General features: G+C 48.8%; 5 protein-coding genes across 5 annotated transcripts; 1 reads left to right on the top strand and 4 right to left on the bottom strand.

Annotated features, from left to right (window-relative positions):
* Positions 1–656: 656 nt before the first annotated feature.
* Positions 657–2805, bottom strand: C8Q69DRAFT_432816 (C6 zinc finger domain protein; the record flags this gene model as incomplete). The annotated part of the gene is made up of 3 exons (XM_028628507.1): positions 657–879; positions 941–2115; positions 2179–2805. 3 exons carry the CDS (start codon positions 2803–2805, stop codon positions 657–659), a joined length of 2025 nt encoding a protein of 674 aa, XP_028485522.1.
* Positions 2806–3221: 416 nt separating this feature from the next.
* Positions 3222–5528, bottom strand: C8Q69DRAFT_432821 (hypothetical protein). Its single transcript, XM_028628508.1, has 3 exons — positions 4632–5528; positions 4396–4575; positions 3222–4340 (listed from the first exon to the last, which is right to left on the bottom strand). The coding sequence occupies exons 1-3, from the start codon at positions 5214–5216 to the stop codon at positions 3348–3350; spliced, it is 1758 nt and encodes a 585-aa protein (XP_028485523.1). The 5' UTR covers positions 5217–5528; the 3' UTR covers positions 3222–3347.
* Positions 5529–8051: 2523 nt separating this feature from the next.
* On the top strand, positions 8052–11141 carry C8Q69DRAFT_520963 (hypothetical protein; the record flags this gene model as incomplete). Its single annotated transcript, XM_028633510.1, has 3 exons — positions 8052–9846; positions 9940–10299; positions 10363–11141. 3 exons carry the CDS (start codon positions 8052–8054, stop codon positions 10848–10850), a joined length of 2643 nt encoding a protein of 880 aa, XP_028485524.1. The 3' UTR covers positions 10851–11141.
* On the bottom strand, positions 11138–13385 carry C8Q69DRAFT_467840 (cytochrome P450). Its single transcript, XM_028630652.1, has 5 exons — positions 13064–13385; positions 12766–12981; positions 12678–12701; positions 12420–12589; positions 11138–12351 (listed from the first exon to the last, which is right to left on the bottom strand). The coding sequence occupies exons 1-5, from the start codon at positions 13199–13201 to the stop codon at positions 11283–11285; spliced, it is 1617 nt and encodes a 538-aa protein (XP_028485525.1). The 5' UTR covers positions 13202–13385; the 3' UTR covers positions 11138–11282.
* A 2126-nt stretch (positions 13386–15511) lies between these two features.
* Positions 15512–16957, bottom strand: C8Q69DRAFT_467844 (zinc-binding ribosomal protein). The gene is made up of 4 exons (XM_028630653.1): positions 16887–16957; positions 16328–16420; positions 16067–16251; positions 15512–15999 (listed from the first exon to the last, which is right to left on the bottom strand). Exons 1-4 carry the CDS (start codon positions 16887–16889, stop codon positions 15960–15962), a joined length of 321 nt encoding a protein of 106 aa, XP_028485526.1. The 5' UTR covers positions 16890–16957; the 3' UTR covers positions 15512–15959.
* Between the last annotated feature and the right edge of the window lie 138 nt (positions 16958–17095).

The following is a 17095-nucleotide window of genomic DNA, read 5'->3' on the forward strand; positions in this document are numbered from 1 at the left end:
TCCCGAGTGCTGATCCTCCATTGATACCTGCATCAGAAGTGCTCTCCAATCCGATGACTCAAGTTCGATCTCAGAACAAGATCTCAGGCTTGTCGTCGATGGGATAGTCTACTATTTCGCTGATATCGCGCACCGGCAGGGAGGAGCTCATCAAGGTCAAGATTATTCGTTGCAATTCTGGCGTTCCCACGGGGAAAAGCAGATGCAGAGTGATGGGCTAGCACTAAGAATAGATCACACGGGGGAATCAGGAATCGCTTACAGGAGCGACGGAGATATGTCGGTTTGAGGATCCCAGGCGCAATGGATGATGATGATGAGTGGTAACCTTTTCTTTGGCTGCGATGTACATACTTTCTTTCATCCATTATGGGAGTCATGCTCATATCGCTAGTGAACAATGCAAGACATGTAGTTGTATAACGGGCCGCATCATATCTGATAAGATCATGCAAAATCACGCATGCAAAACAAGCGAATCGGATCGTCCAAAACTTTATGCTGCATACTTAGACTGCTAACTCCACTATCGCGGATCCGCAGTATACTGATGAGCGCGACAGTTGTTTATCATAGTGTCGGCGCCGTTCAGGCTCGTCTCAGTGCCTTATTGGTTTCATAAGACTTTTGATGACGAACAACCAGTGGATTCTTACTTATGAAGCGACCAGTCCATCTCCCGAAAGGAAGTCCCATCCATCCCAAGATATTGCGGCTGGGCTGAGCCAATTTTGTGGTTGCAGTTGGGAGAACATCATTTCGATGTGGCAACTTGCCATTGGTGACTCGGACTCATTGTATGCGACAGAACGATCAGTTCCGCCCGAGACGTATGTAGTGTTTTCTGCGACTTGACAACGACGACTATTTGCAACGTCACTAGAGAACAAAAAAGAGAAATTAGCATTGGAAGCAGCTCTATGATACTAAATGCACTCACATGAGGTTCTGGAGTATAGTGACTGCTTTTTCGCAGACGCTGCTACGGTGGGACAGAGCTGCGAAGAGATCCAGAGAATTCGAAAGCAAGCCCTTTATCTCGTCATATTCATTTTGATTATCGGGTTCCATCAGGACAGCTGCAAGACTGACAGCTGCATGAAATGCGTAGAAGCTTCCCAACCCGCTGGTGTACCATTTATAAGGAGCGAAAACAGGGCATTCGGATAGATTTCTGTAGATTGCTAATAAGCTCTTGGCGGATTCGACGCATCTGTCTTTGGATCTCCACGCAGCCTGAGAGCGATCTCCCTGAAAATATCGGGTGAAGTTAGGACGGTGTATAAGCAGTCGCAACTGATGAGTGTAGCCCTGAATGATATTGTAATTCGCCATATGATGACCAGGTAGATGGCTGCGATTATTGTCGGACCTGTACCTGGATGTGCACATGGCTTGGATGGAAGCAACTTCATTCTCCAGCTGTGTTAAGGTAGTAGGTGACCCGTCTGGACGGCTTAATAGAGTCTCCGATATCTTAGCAGAAATTTCATAGAGACGAAACTTGAGTAAGATATATGTCATTTGGGTAGGTCCTCCCTGGCTTCCTTTGTTAGAGGCCGTCATTAAGTCCACATCGTCGACATCGGATGGGGGCTTGGTATCCTGCGAAAAGGGCCTATGACCGAAGGAACCAAGAGCCGTATTTTGGATAGTGTATATCATCATTAAAGCAGCCCATGCGCGTCTTCGTTGTTCACATTCCAAGATGCTCAGATTGAATCTCCCTGGGTCTATGTGATACCCCATGGCTATCGCTACATGATGAGTAAAGCCCAAAAGAGTCCACGTAGGTATGTTCATGTGGCTCCGAGCATATAAAGTTAGCACAAGGGCCTGCAGAGAGCTCATAGAATGGCGTGTCATTACTCCATCTGCAGCAAGGCATTTCATAGCAGCAGATCTGTAGCGCGACGAGACAACTCTGATATTTAGGTTAATCGACTTCTCATGTCCCAAGTCTGAGAGTATAGGATCGTCATCGTCAAGAGCGGTCACGGCAATTCCCAATATTATGAATAGTAGAGCCAGCCATCCCAACGAAACGGAATCCGCATCGTTGTGGAATCTCTCATATTCCTCTTCGAAAGTTGGATCGTGTAATATGTGAAACAGCTATTGTGGTCTGTCAGCGTTGATGTCATCCTTTGGAATTAAACAGATATGTTGGCCGCGCACCGGAGAAAAGACCTTGAAATAGATGCCCTTCAAGTAAGCACAATATTTCCTGGGCGGAAGCAGAGCCAGAAGTTCCGCTTTGGTGATGCGTCCGCAACCATTGAATGGAAGTCCAGCATCCTCATCATGGGGTACGTCGCTCAATCCCTCGAAGTGGTTACCAGCGTCGTCTCTGTGCAGAACTGGATTCCACTGAGAGGGCAGAGGTACAAAGCGGACATGACCCAATGAAGAGAACTGCAAAAAACCGAAGTTTCCTGGATCGGACGGCGCTAAATCCGTGGATATATGATCAGAATCTTGGTCTGGCGTTGAATTGCTGTTCATTGTGACAGGCGGTGAAACGGGATTCTGATTCTGCGGCGATAGCTGTGTAGCCGTTTGCCTATCGAGTAAGTCTTCCAGCTTTTGGATTCTCCTGAGAAGCTCTCTTTGCACACTGGACTCTGTCTGAGGTTCATTGTCTTGTAGCAGTCTGGATTGGCCGAGATAAACGCAATCCCCAGCACGGAGACCGCGCCGCAGGCACGTCTGGCACGGGCGGCGATCTCGAGTACACTTGATCTTTCTCTTCCGGCATGGCTCGCAGCTAATGGGCAGTCGCTTTCCAACGGGATGCGATGTCATTTCTGGGAGAAAATACAGAGCATTAGGCTGCGCCAGTGAGTGGTCTTGGCTTCGAAGGTGCCTTCTCTTTTATTGCTGTCTATAACGACACAGAAAAGAACGTGCTCTTTTATGGACAAGCTAGCTGAGACAGCAACGCGAATTTACTGGGGCAGGAGGAGGAGGAGGAGGAGGAGGAGGAATTTAACTACCTAGGTAGTTAATTGACGAGTATGCCGGTAGTCATCCGACGATGGCTAGAATTAGGGGGGAAATCCAAGAATCCGCGCGTATCCTAGTCTACTCCAGAGGACTGTAGATCGCAACGCATCCTGGCCTCTCCTTCCTCAGAGCTAGGCATAATTAATGGTCCCCATGACATAGTCCACAAAAAAATCGCCTGTAGCTTAGGGCTTAGTTTCAAGCAGAAGGTGTTACTCGATATAACATCCTCATTCGAAATCGGCAGATTGTGCCGTCTATTGGTAACCTATCTATGTTCCCTCTCTGTGTTTCACTATCTACATGTCTCTGAGCAGCAGTGAGTACACTTAGCCACTTTTCTAGATAAACCCCTTGACAGCAGTTGCTACGCCTTGGACATCCTCAAAGACGTGCCAATGGCCGACATTTTCCAGCACCACAGCCTCGCGACTGTTTGGAATAGTCGACGCATACTTGCTGCAAAGTGCGGGAGGGCTCACTTTGTCCTCGCTGCCAGTCACAATAAGAGTCTCACTGTCTATTTTATCGAGAGGCAAAGCACTCGTTGCACCGGCAAGAGCAGTGCAGGCCTTGGCATACGCCTCTGGATCCTGTCCAAGTAAGGATAAGCGGATAGCAGCTAATCCAACAAGATTTCTAGCCTTTGTTGCCTCTGAAGTACCAGCTGTAGCCACGGCGTCGACAACTGCTGCCATTCCCTTCTCTCTGACGAGTGCAGCGCGGACGATAGAACCGTTACTAGCTGCTTCTGGAAGAGGGTTTGGTGGTGGTCCCAGCAGGATCAATTTGCTGACAAGGCCGGGATTCTTAAGGACAAAGGACAGAGCCACCAGACAGCCCATGGAGTGTGCGACTAAGGTAGCTCCAGATGAGATCCCTGCATGATCAAAGACTCCCTTCACGTCGGCGGCGAAGGAGTCGATAGTCAAAGTAGAGAGCGCAGACGTGGGAGAAAGACCATGGCCTTCAAGATCGAACAGATGCAGCGCATGAGACTTGTCCAGAGACAATGCTCCGATCAATGGAGTGTAGAAGTCCTGCGTGCCGCCCAAACCATGGACAAATACGATGGGGGAGCCACTTCCCCGTGTCTGATAATACAGCGCTTTTCCGTTTATCTTGGTCAAGCTGATTCCGTTGACTGACTTTGAAAAGTTCGTAACCGGCACGGCAGACTTGGATGCTTCCTGTACAAGGGCGACTGTTGCATTATCGGTGCCCACTGGCGCAATCTTGTTTCGCAGAGAGCCCAGATTGGTTACTTTGATCTCCACTTCATCTCCTGGTTTCAAGAACGTGGGTGGATTTTGTCCGAATCCTACACCGGCGGGCTGTATAGTGCGTCATTAGTATCTGTGTTAACGGTACAGAGCAGGACGTCCTTACAGTCCCTGTTGCGATTACATCTCCGGGCTGAAGGGTTTGACCTTCAGAGACCGTTCTAATCAAGACAGGTACCGAAAAGATCAGGTCATCGGTGGTTCCATTTTGTCTTTCCTGTCCGTTGACAAATGTCTGTACACGAAGGACTTTCGGAAGATGGTTCGCTGGCACTGCGATCGGGCCCTGTAATAAATCTCAGTATGTCACAGAAGCAGCAAGGCATCTCAACCACTACTTACGATTGGACAGAAAGTATCTGCAGACTTCCCGATGAAGAATTGCTTGTGGTCTCTTTGCTTCTCTCTGGCGGTAACATCGTTGATGATGGTATAGCCCCAGACATGGCTCAAAGCATCTTCTTCCTTGATTCTGTACCCTCCTTTACCCAGGATAACTCCAATTTCTCCTTCATAGTCCAGCGTCTGGGTGAACTCGGGATGAGGCAAGATAGGATAGCCATGTGCAATGATCGAAGTGGCCCGCTTCGTGAAAATGACAGGGTGAGTAGGCTGGTCGACTTTGTCTGAGCTGTCGTAACCGGAGCTGTTGAATTCCTTTGCGTGCTCGGCGTAGTTCTTCCCGACTGCAAGGATATCACGACCGCTGATGGGAGGAAGAAGCTTGACGGAGTCTGCAGGAAGAGGCTCTCCAATCGCAGTGATGTTCTCTTCACCGGCTTCGATCACCTGGTAAAGGTCTCTCAACGGAGTCCCTGATGCGAAAGAAAGAGGCTGAATGGTGTTTTCGGCGACATTGAGATGACCAATGCGCGGCGCGTTGCCGCTGCCCACAAAGGCAATGTAGTTCGTCAAAGGTGCGCTCATGATTCCTAAGACAATATAAAATATCGCTGCCTCTCAAAGAAAGTGAAGTATGGACGCGTCCTTCGACTTTAAATAGTATTTCTTAGCAGAGCCTTAGCCTTCACGGAGTATTTGCGGAGTGAGATTCGGAGGGGTCTGCCCCTCACGGAGAACTCTCCGCGTGTCAACGTTCGAAGTCGCCATTGACTTGGTCGAGGACAAGAATGGCCGTAGAGGCGTTAACCCAATCACCGAATTAGTAGGCTATGAATGAGATCGAAAAATGGAGACCAGGGCGTCGTTTGCTGAGCAGGAAGGGGGATTTCCAGCATCCCCGCTTTGTTGTCCGCGCATCTCCGCCATCTCCGCCATCTCCGTCGTACGCTCCCCAGACTTTCTCCGCGTTCTCCGCGACCGACAAAGATACTTATTATTATTGGTCTCGCAGCGATCACCCAATTTTCGGTTAAAGAGCTCTGGATAAATGCAGATTTTTTAATTACTATATGAGAACCATGCTTTCTCATCATTGCTATGCTAAAACATCCCTCGATGCGGGGGTTTGACAGTCTTCCCGCAAAAAGGTCCTGGGTTCATCTTCACCGAAATCACCCTCCGTCCATTTTGAAATGCCTCTTGTACTCTACTGGTGTTAAGCTGAGTTTTTTGTTGACAGCCTGCCGTATGTAGGCTAGTCCAGCTATATTGCTGTGTCACAGTGCCTGTCCAGCTGGTCTGCTTCGCCTATCGGGACCGCTCGTCCCGACTGCGGTTTTCACTTGTTCTATATCTACTACACGTCCATTGGAATATAGACTAGAATATTGTCTCCGCGTTATAAATCTGATATTTTGTTTTCGTAGTATTGCACCACGACTGGGATGCTGATCATTGCAACCTCGTGTTCATTATCTTCAACTGAGCTATTTTGTCATATCTCCTGGATCTGTATGTAATCGCGATAGGACTTGAAATCTTGCCAGAAGTACATGCATGGCCTGACCCTGACAATGCTCATTGGACAAAACGTGTCACCAGACATACTTCGAAGTTAGGTGATCCCTGGAGTATTAATGAAAGAGAATAGTGGACATATGATAGACAAAATATAGAGATCGTTTCAGCAAATGACAGTGGACTAGGGAACTGGGCAACAGCGCGCAATGATGGATGCGCTAAAAAAATGAGAACGTCGGATACTTTTCAGGCATCGCAGCAAAAAGAATGAATAGTCTACTGCATTCAACTGCTTTTTGGGGGAATATTCCGAGCCTTTCCTTTGAGATGTGCTGCAATTGATCTTTCGTGCAAACACACCCATCGTGAACTTCGAGACAATTTCTGCCCAAACAGTTAGATAGTGTAGATTGGAAAAAAGAAAACCCTTTTCACGGTAAATTCTGCTATAGAGTCATCACCAAGTCTTCCTATCAATCAATCAATCGGGCGCAATTTCAAGATCAGGCAGCGTCGACAGACACTGCCTGCCACAGCTATTGGCCAGTTCTTCCAGTGAAGACAGCCGTTATCTGGTACATTCCTGCGGAACCGATGTTGAGCGCGCCTTGGAATGCTCGGGCCGGAAATCCGGTACTCCACGTGCGGTCATTGTTGTTACCTCTGGTCCATTCCCGAACTCTAAGCCGACCTCAACATTGCCGGCGGGGATCAGGGGCAGCTGCTGTCAGAGTCTGCATCTGTGCCTGGCGTCTGCAGGCGATGGTGGGAGAAGACAGGCCAGAAATGAGACGAACACGGGCTCGTCACCGTTTTTTGGCGCCGGAAATGCTCAGAGGCTAACGGTCATAAGTCGGTGAGTAGTCGGGCGTTAGAGTTTGATGCAGAAAAAATGAAGTCGGGGAAATAATGACGCTGTGGAGGCTGAGCAGGGCGCACCGGTATCTGATCCACAAGGCTGAGCTGACGAACAGGATATCCAAACGGAGAATAGTACTGTACATACTTCGTTACTTAACGGGAGTACACCTTCGGGGATCACTATGAGAAGTGAGTCATGCATTACCTATTCAAACGAGGCAGACCCGAAGGAGCAGTCCGAGATGATTGGGATCCATTATCATCATCCCTATAGCCAGACATCTTCGCACTCTCTGGTGTTTCTCCGTCAGCCTTTCTGGCGTCTTCGTTTTCCTTCCCTGCGCGCCGACGTCATCGCCTGCGCGCAGTATCACGTGTGGATGATCCCAGGAGGAAGCAGCGATCCTGTTCTTGCGCGCTTTCCTGATTGGGTTCTTGCATCTTTTTCCTCGGGATCATAATAGTTCTTCTTTGCTTTATGTCTCTCTCTCTCTCTCGCATCTCTTTCATCTCTTTCATTTCAGCCATCAACTTGGTTTATCACTCCACTAGTTACTCATCTGCGCTCTTGAATAATCAATCAATCAATCAGTCCCGTCACGAGCAATTACCCCGCCAATACGAGACTACCACCAAGTCTAAGCCGCCTCGTTCTAGAAGACGGCCTGGGCCAGCTGAGTGGTCGATCCTGTCAGCTCACCAACCAACCACCAGCCCGTCACACCCGGTCTACATGGCCTGTCGCTGCTCTGGTGATTCTAGAAAACCGGTGCCCCTACGGCTCGACTATTTCATAACCCTGTTACCCCTCCCTCAGTGTTCTGTCATCTTTGAGCCTTCTTCCGCTGCCCTTCCGTGAACTCGCCACCCTTCGAGTTCCAAAAGTGAGGAACTTATCACGCCTCTATCTCGACACGATTGACTCTTGCTTCCTCGGTATTCCGATATTACGATTTCTGCCATCGTCCTGCTCCACTTTTCTGAACCACACCACCTATCTAACGCCCTCGTTGCCTCTGTCCATCCGGGCTTGCCGCTATGTCGCTGGTGTATCGAGAGCGCGATCGTGAATGGGACGACTATTCTGGTCGTTCTGACCCACGCAGCTCTCATACTACTGTCAGGCGTTACGTCATACCACCAGAGGAAGAACGTGAGCGCGATGTTGTATATAGACGCGAAGACCCAGTCACTGGGGACCGGGAATTAGTGATCAGACGCAGTACGGAACGTGACGACCGGGACTACGACCGAGACTACAAACTACGACTCTATGAGCGCTCTGAGAGGGATTACTACGATCGTGAGTATAGCCAATCTGACGGCCTTCGTCGTTATTCCCGCTCCACAGAGTATCTGGCGCGGCCGGAATCTGCCCCTCAACCCATCATTATCCACGAACGTCAACCAATAATTATTCACGAAGCTCGAGGTCCCATCTACGTCTCTCCACGAGAAGAGCCTGAATATCAGGTCATACATAAAACGGAGCTCGTTGATCGGGAGCCTCGTGATAGGGAATACTATTATCAAAGACGGGTCCGTGAATACGACGACGAACGGCGCTCTCGGCGTGAACTGAGTCCGGAAGATTCCATTTCAGAACGGGAACGGGATCGCCGTGACCAAGACTACAGCAGCGACGACAGCATGGTGTATGTACGCAAAGAAACTCGAGAGTATAATGGTAGCCCACACAGGCGACATCTCGCTGAAGGCGCTCTGTTAGGAGCTGGTGCAGCAGAACTGCTTAGGCATCATAACAAGAAGGAAGGCAATGTCTCCCATGGCATTGGCCGTGTGGGAAGAGACGTTGGAGGAGCAGCGCTTGGTGCGATAGCTGCTGGCGCCATCGAGAGGGCACGAAGTCACCACCGCAGCAGAAGCCGGAGACGGTCTGAATCAGTCGACTGGGATCGGGGATCACACCGCAGACACCATCATCGGCCCAGATATAGGAGCCGTTCCCGCTCATCATCCCACTCAAGAGCTAAGACTCTGGCGGAACTCGGACTCGGAGCCGCTGCTCTTGCAGGTGTTGTTGCTCTGGCCAGGAACAAATCGAAATCCAGGGATGGGCGCGAGAGACGTAGTCGCTCACGCCATCGCCGGGGTTCGAGTCCTTCCGACGGCGGTTCTGAAGACGATACGCGAGACGATGCTCGAAACCCAGCTCATCGCAACAAGCGTATGGCGGAAGCTGGTCTGGCAGGAGCTGCTGTGGCCGGTTTGATCGAAAGGCACAGAAGTAAATCCCGCTCGCGTCGTGGCGAACGATCTCGCTCCCGTAGTAAGATCAGACAAGCGTTGCCTGTTATCGCAGCGGGACTGGGAAGTGCTGCCGTCGCCGGTCTATACGAGAAGAACAAGGCAAAAAAGGAGAATGAAGAAGCCCGTCCACGACGGTCTAGATCGCGTAGTCGATCTAGATCTGGCACCTATCCTGACGCTACCCGTGATTCAGGGGGTTTGATCGAGTATGGCGACCGACCTGTGTATGGTAATATACCAGAAGCAGATTACTATGGTCGACCGCCAAGTCCAGACGGATACTATTCCGATGCTATCGTTCCTGCTGCGACTGGTGCTGCAGCCTATGGAGCTTCAAGGCATCGCCGGCGTCATCGAAGTCCTAGCCGCGACAGCCTGTACAGCAGTGACGCGCCTGATTCGGATAGAAGTCCCAGAAGAAGACATCGTCACAAGCATCACAGCAGTCGTAGTCGCTCCCGGCATCTTGCTGAGGCAGCTTTGGCCGCCGCCGCAGGAGGCTTTGCTGCGGACCAATATGCAAAGAAGAAGGAGCGCAAAAGGGCAGAAAAAGAGCGACGAAGTGAGTAACCATTATCGTCATCCTTCGCTGAAAATTCTGAATGATTTTTCCGTTTATGGTCCCTAACATGGACATGTCTTAACGTTTTGGCAGGACATGAAAGCGATGAGGACTATGACCCGTACGAAGATCAGTATGATCCAGATCCGTATACGCCACCGCCTCCACCAGCAGGCGCTGGGCCATATGCAGGAGACCACCATTATCCTCAGACCAACTCGTTCCCCCCACCTCCAGGATCGGCCCCTGTTCCCCCGCAGAGTCAACCTGCACCATACAATCCTGGAGAGTATCCCCCTCCACCAAGTGCAGCACCGCCGCCACCACAGCCATACGGCTATCAACCTCCTCCGGGACCGGATCCGTATGCTCCCCGACCGCGGAGGGCGGATGAGAATGTGAGTGCTGCACCATCTCCTATTCCTCCCACTGATGCACACCACATGGTAGATGGTGGGTTTCAGTGAAGTCTGTCTGGTTTGTATTTGTATTAGACTGCTGACGCTTGTGCTCCAGGTCTAAGAGGCAAACCTCCTTTGTCAGCGGCATCTATAAGCCAGCCACCCTGGTCGACAAATCATGAAGTTGGAGAAGGTAGTCACCATGAGCGCTCTTCACAGCCCAAGACGGTTGCCTTCGATCTTCCTTCCGACTCGTCACAGGAGAGCGACCGTTCAAGCGAGCCCGATACTGGGTACGAGACTGATGACAGTGAAGCAACAATCGATGGGAGTGTTCCTAGCCATCATCGGGGCTCTGCAGGTCAGCATCACAGGGGGCCTGTTTCCCACTCGCCAACACCGCATCCTGAAGCGCATAGTCCGTCACGTTCGCATAAGCATCGCGCCTCTGACAAGACCGCGGAATCGGACTCTGACTCGACCATTGACCTTCCTCCTAGATTCGATTCTCAAGGCCGCCCTATTCCCCAGCCAGACGATGATCCGCTTGCAGACCACATCCAAAAGCTCCTGAACGGTATAGGCAGTGTGCTACTGAGATAGTGCCCTGTCTCTGATTCCCTATTTTCTATTCTGTATTCTCCTAGACGGGCTTTCATAATTCCTAATTCTTTTTGATTAACTTCTGGATTCTATGATTATGAATATGGATGATTTGGAGACAACTGATGATTTACGAACTTTCATGATGGAACGTGGTTCACGATGGAGGATAGCTTAATATTGATGTTACGATCATGATCTACTCTGTACTTATGTGATTCTTTTTTTATACAACTGAATGTACATCGGTTCTTGAACATGCGTGGATGTTCCAGGGAATTACTAGACATAAAGTAAACATAGAGGACTTTGTCTTATTCCACGTTGATCTACCTGTATTGTGGGATGGACACCGTAAACAGCTTTCATTGACGCATGCTTAGGAACGAGGAGAGGTCAATTGTCGTGCCCAATTATTGAAATTCTTTGCTATCACACCTTCCTCCCCATCCCTTCTGGTATAGCTTTCCATTGCTTTGTGGTCGGATCCAACAGCTCCTGTATATCTTCCCACTCCTTCTGTACAAGCAGTGCTTGCTTTTCACTTCTTGGAATGATCCGGCATTGGTATTCTTCCGGCATAGCAACGAATCCCTGTGTCATTCTATCCTGATCAGGCAGTATAAAATTCCCTTGTTCATCGATCTCGGGCTTGATATCGAATGCCCACAGCATGCGCGATATGCCCAAAAAGAGACTCCGTTCTGCAACATGCGTCCCGGCACAGATGCGACGCCCGGCCCCAAACGTGAAATGATCCCGCTGCGAAACGTCAGAGTTAACGGCGGCATCATAGGCCGTTTGATAGTCATCTTTGAAACGATCGGGATCAAAGCGACGAGGATCAGGATAGCGACGCTCATCCCGATGGATTCCCCAGACATTATTGATTACCCCTGCACCAGCAGGGATACGGTACCCCATATAGTAATCATCCTGCGTTACCGCATGAGGAACAGCTCCGAGGGGGGTTACCGGCATCCATCTAAGCGATTCTTTTACACACCCGCGAATATACTGCATCTTAGGCTCATCCTCCATGGTTGGAAGTCTCGAATCACCCACAACGGAATCAATTTCTTCCTGCGCCTGCTTCTGCACTTCCGGAAACAGCACCATAGCTAGCACGAACCCGTAAAGCGTACTCGAAGTCGTGTCCGAGCCCGCTTCAAGGAACGTGCCCGAGATATATGCCGCCAGTTCATCACTGAACCCTTCGACTTTCTGCATCGACGCCATAGTTGCACAGAAGCATGGTCTGGCGGTCCCTTCCACGATGGCCTTTTTGCAATTCAGCCAATGCCGCAGGTAGAGTTCCTTTTCACGCACGTGTAGCTCCTTGGCGTATTTCCGCATCGGGAGGAGCCAATCGGGGAGGATGCGTAGCGAGGGGTAGGAGTCGAGGACACTTGCGGTGCCGGTTTGGCTTACGACTGCGAATTCTTCGAAGCCGTCGAAGAGTTGCTGGACGTCCGGGTTGTTGTATGTGGGGGCTCGCCAACTATGAAAAGGGGGGGGAATCTAGGTGAGAATGATGGCACGGATATTATGGGGGCGAAGAGGACATACCCGAAGACCATAGACGTAGTAAGAGAATTCGAGTACCGACGGACATGGTGTAGGAAGTCCTTTGGCTGGGTAAGAAGTTTGAAGAGCATTTGTTTGTTTTCTAGCATTTGGTACGGGACGTAGGATCGGGCGACATTGATGTTCAATAGGCTGTGTGCTAGTTTTCGTACCTGGATGTACATACATAGGGTCAGATATTTGGGATTAATTCCACTGCAATGAAAAAAAGAGACACTCGAAGTTTCAACCCTAACTCACCATTCGCCATCTAGGGCCATATCTCTATTCTCGGTAGTTAGTTTAAGATCTAACGACGCCATCGAAGAGGGAACGGTCATCGACTTACCATCATAAGCAGTCTCAAATCTCCAGAACACAATTTCATACCGATATACATGTCCATTCTGTCACTGTATATAGCACTTCTCTTATCCAGGAGGTCTTTCACCGCTTGATCGCTCGTCAAGACGATCAATGTCTGGGTTCCTAGTATCAAACTGTATACGGGGCCGTATTCTTGAGCCCATTTGTAGAGCTGTTTGTGGAGATCACGAGTGGGCATCTGGTTATTTCACATTGGATTAGTATCGATTACAGTTTTTTCTTAAAAGGAAAGGGCTTGTCTTAGGGAGTATATGCTCTACCTGATGAATATTTCCTATGATGGGCAATGTAGGTGGACCTGGAGGGATATCTTTTGGTCGACGACCTATTCGAAGGACACGGATGAGGAAAACGATGAGTAAGAGTGATAGAGGGACGACGAGCAGTTTTAGAGCCATTTTCTCTTTCTCTTTACGTGGCTGTCTCTGCGAAAGACTCTTTCATGAATCAGGTATTCTTCTCCAGTGCTTGAATGACCGCAACGGCTATATATCTAGCCTTGAACTTCTCATTCAAAGAGAGCTTATATTTTTCCGAGGCTATGACTGCTTTGGATTACACTGCTCAGTTATATAGTATTAGGAACCAACGTCTGCGCATTAACGCAGCCCAGTAAACGCAGCCCTATCATATACGGCATCCGACCTGAAGAGCGACTAAACCAGACCCCGGGGATACAAGGGATTGCCGTAGAGAAGGCCTCCATTCCTCGTATATGCAATGGCTCGTGGATATACCTGATGCGCTTAGAGCGATAAGAGCCCCTCATGTTCTGAAATAGGCTGCATGCAGCTGTCACTCATGTACGACGGACGTTGACAACTCCCAGCTCGTTCTGCTTAGTGTAGTTGCAGGATCCCGCAGACAACCCCCGTTCTCACCGTGCATCTGGTTATATTGTGGTTTTAGCCAAAAAAAATTGGTTTTTACAATGATTGGAATATAACCATGACAACGTTTATCATTTACCCCAGCTAGTATGTATGTACATACATGGAGGTGTCTAGGGCTCAGCTACCGGGTCTGGACTCGGAAGAGCATCCGCGCTAATGCAACTGGACTGTTGATGACCGTTGTGTCACCTTGAGTGGGAGGCCTTATATTGCGGGGGTTTTAAGCTGCATATTGGTGAGTAGGCAAGAAGAGGGAGATTCTGTACGTTTAGATAACATGCGTGATGGGGGTTATTACTGGTGGAACGGAGATGGTTGGAACAGCATAAAGTTCTGTCATTCATTCTCCTTTACGGGGAAAGGGATCGTCCGTCTAGGGAGTAAGCGGAAGAGGTGCAGGAGGGCTCGTGCAAATGCCTAATACCTATTTCTTTCGAGTAGATGTGAAGCAGTTTGTGAAGGTACATAACTTGGATATATCTATTGAATCTATACTCGACTCCGTTCCATTTATCTCAGCAGAAGAGAGAGTGTGTGACCAACACAAGTCCGCGTACCAGAATAATAACCAGCTTTCCTTTCGATAAAAAGCGCACGAGAACGCACTTTCAAACGGAATTTCCCTATGTCTTTAGGATCGACTACCCCGCGTCCAACAACTGTTCACATGGAGCCTCCCCCTCACTTTAGTCCTCGAAGTTCTTAATTGAGCGTTTCCTTATTACCACCAAGATCTACATTCGAGGACGCACACACTCCGTAGCGGATTGAAATTTCCATCGCCGCTATTGGTCTATCTAGATAGAACTAAAACTTGTTATAATATTCGATAAGCATGCTGCATGCATTTCGGCTCTACTTATAACCTCGCGTTTAAGTTATCCCCGCATTGCTAGGTAACTAGTTCTATTTACCAAGAATGTCCTATTAGTAAGACTACCATTCAGATACTTAACTTAACTGGCTATATGCAAGTTTTATCTAAGCGATAAGAGGGCTGCTTATATATTTAAAGTTTGAGAATAGGTTAAGGTTGTTTTAACCCCAAGGGATTACCTTGTAAAATTGAAAAGTATAGCTGCTGTCCTGAGGGAAACTTTAATAAGAATTAGCTGGTGAGATAACTCAACCAATCTATTGCCCTTTTGTCTAGATTGGATAATTAGTTTGCACGTTAAATTTGCTGCGAGCCTCTACCAGAATGTGCCTTTGGCATAATTTATTGTGTTTTGGTCCAAATAGCTATATTTTTATTCAACCCCATTTAAAAGGTATTAGGATTAGTCAATGGTGAACCCAAGAAGTTCCCACCTTTATTCGCTTTTATTGTGTCGGCGCCCAGGTGCTCTATTGCGAGCCGAGCTACAATGCACCACTACTACACTATATAACAGGTAATATAGAACAAACAGCCATCGGCCACCTCATTCCGCCGGATATTGATCAAAGGAGACAGACTGCATTAGGGAGATGCACTGATATAGTTAGTGGTGGAGAGAACGTGGAAGCAGCAGCGAGGTATTCAGGGTGTCCTGGAACGTAAATAGTGGTAGATTTCGGTATCCTCTTAGTCTTTTAATCCAGATTACTATACTGAACTATTAGATGTCTAGCTTCGATATTAATTGTTTTTCGTGATCTTCGCAACCGACATATTGCGCGGATAAGCTTAATACCTGGGTTACTTGTATAGATATTAGACTCCTTAGTCTATGGTTCAAATGGTCCGCTTATAACTTATTACGCCAGGATCTAAGCCGAAGCCCGTTTCTCAATTTAGGTTAATCGCATTGTAAAACACCCCAAAGGGTACCATATTCCAGAGGCCTTTGACCATCCGCCTATAAGAAAATACACCAGTACAAGTACCGGTTAAACCCCCACAGGCGAGTCTGGTCGCAAGCGCTTCCTTTCAACAATTTCATGTCCTGTCTAACTCTCTTTCCAGCGGACTAGTCTCAAATCCTACCCTCAATAATGTGACGGGTAGAGATAGATGTCGAAGCAAAGATGGGGTTCAAAAGCACTCTCGTCTACTAGCTAGTATGAGGATGATATCCTAACTAGTAGAGGATAGAAACATGCTATTCCCAGACCATGTTGCACGCCGGCTACAGATTCGTCAAGTGGGTACAGTTCTGACTCATATGTAATTTGAATTCCTATTCATTTTTTCATTGCTAAAATCGTATGCCCTCCATTATAATAGTAGAGCGCTTGCGCAATGCAGGAGACCCAGAGCCGAAGTAAGGAAACCACAAATCTAGAAGACAAGAGCAGCACCCTTGGTCTTCTTGTCACCACTGTAAAGAGAAAAGTATCCGTCAGCACGTGCATCCCACAACATCCGATACCCGAAAAAATACGTACCCCAACTCGAAGTGCTTGCAGCGCTTCAGAGACAGCTGAGCCTTGGTCTTGCAGACAGTGCACTCCAGACGGAGCACAATCTTCTTGGTGGTCTTAGCCTTCTTGTGGAAGACGGGCTTAGTCTGACCACCGTAACCGCTCTGCTTCCGGTCGTAACGGCGCTTTCCCTGAGCGAACAGCGAGGCCTGGTAATCACAAAATTTCCGATCAGCACATGTGCCGCCTCGTAATCTACCACGGAATCTGTCGGGAGATATTCACCTTTCCAGCCTTGTACTGGGTGACCTTGTGCTGCGTGTGCTTGCGGCACTGCTTGGACTTGCAGTACGTCCGGCGGGTTTTGGGAACGTTGACCTGATGGAGGCACAGATATTAGTGTCCGTTCAGTAATGTTTCTGTACACAGCTAATGTGATCCGATCCCTCCAAACTCTTCGAATTATCGAAAACAGTATCCGGTTAATTTAATTCGATGCGAGTAATATCGGGACGAGCGGGACTTCGAGGTCGTTTTGAAGTTTTGCATGACGAGCCTGCGCACGCATTCGGGAAAACAAGATCATGGCAGCTCGAAGAATTGACGACCGTCATTTTGATCGTGAGACTCTCGGGCTTCGAATCGAGTTCAAAAGTTCGTCGTCGTATCGTCTTCGTCGCTCGCTTCACGATTTTGACCGATGTTCGAGTTCGTCGCACGCCTTCCAACAAAACCTTCACTCGAGCTCGCATGTTCCTCAAGATCGTTTCGACCGATTCGATAGAGTTTCCATCTCGCAAAGCACCTCCAAAGCGAAAGAATAGAAATGAAATGTCATCCTTACCATTTTGACTGATTTGGCCGGATCGCTGGTTGTTGGTGGTCGTTGGGTGTCTCGGTCGAGGTATCAAGAGCCCTTGGCCGTGGGTTGTGGGATTTCCTTCGCTTAGGCCCTATCTGGACCACGCTAACCGTATCTGGTGACGCAGCCCTTTCCGCCATGCCAAGACTAACTGCACAACCGCTTTTTGATAGACTTAATTCATCTTATTC

This window comes from Paecilomyces variotii, assembly GCF_004022145.1.
Source record: "Paecilomyces variotii strain CBS 101075 chromosome Unknown C8Q69scaffold_5, whole genome shotgun sequence".
Classification (NCBI taxonomy): domain Eukaryota; kingdom Fungi; phylum Ascomycota; class Eurotiomycetes; order Eurotiales; family Thermoascaceae; genus Paecilomyces; species Paecilomyces variotii.

Bases quoted from the DNA above. Each gene is read 5' to 3' on its own strand.
- C8Q69DRAFT_467844 (XM_028630653.1), bottom strand. The intron at 16,252-16,327 runs GTGAATATCTCC...TGTGATTACCAG, and splicing joins CCCAGTACAAGGCTGGAAAG to GCCTCGCTGTTCGCTCAGGG. The intron at 16,000-16,066 runs GTACGTATTTTT...TTCTCTTTACAG, and splicing joins TGCAAGCACTTCGAGTTGGG to TGGTGACAAGAAGACCAAGG.
- C8Q69DRAFT_467840 (XM_028630652.1), bottom strand. From the start codon at position 13,201: ATGGCTCTAAAACTGCTCGTCGTCCCTCTATCACTCTTACTCATCGTT. The intron at 12,982-13,063 runs GTAGAGCATATA...TGAAATAACCAG, and splicing joins TCATAGGAAATATTCATCAG to ATGCCCACTCGTGATCTCCA. The intron at 12,590-12,677 runs GTGAGTTAGGGT...ATGTACATCCAG, and splicing joins ATGGCCCTAGATGGCGAATG to GTACGAAAACTAGCACACAG.
- C8Q69DRAFT_432821 (XM_028628508.1), bottom strand. From the start codon at position 5,216: ATGAGCGCACCTTTGACGAACTACATTGCCTTTGTGGGCAGCGGCAAC. The intron at 4,576-4,631 runs GTAAGTAGTGGT...GATTTATTACAG, and splicing joins CAGATACTTTCTGTCCAATC to GGCCCGATCGCAGTGCCAGC. The intron at 4,341-4,395 runs GTAAGGACGTCC...CGCACTATACAG, and splicing joins ATGTAATCGCAACAGGGACT to CCCGCCGGTGTAGGATTCGG.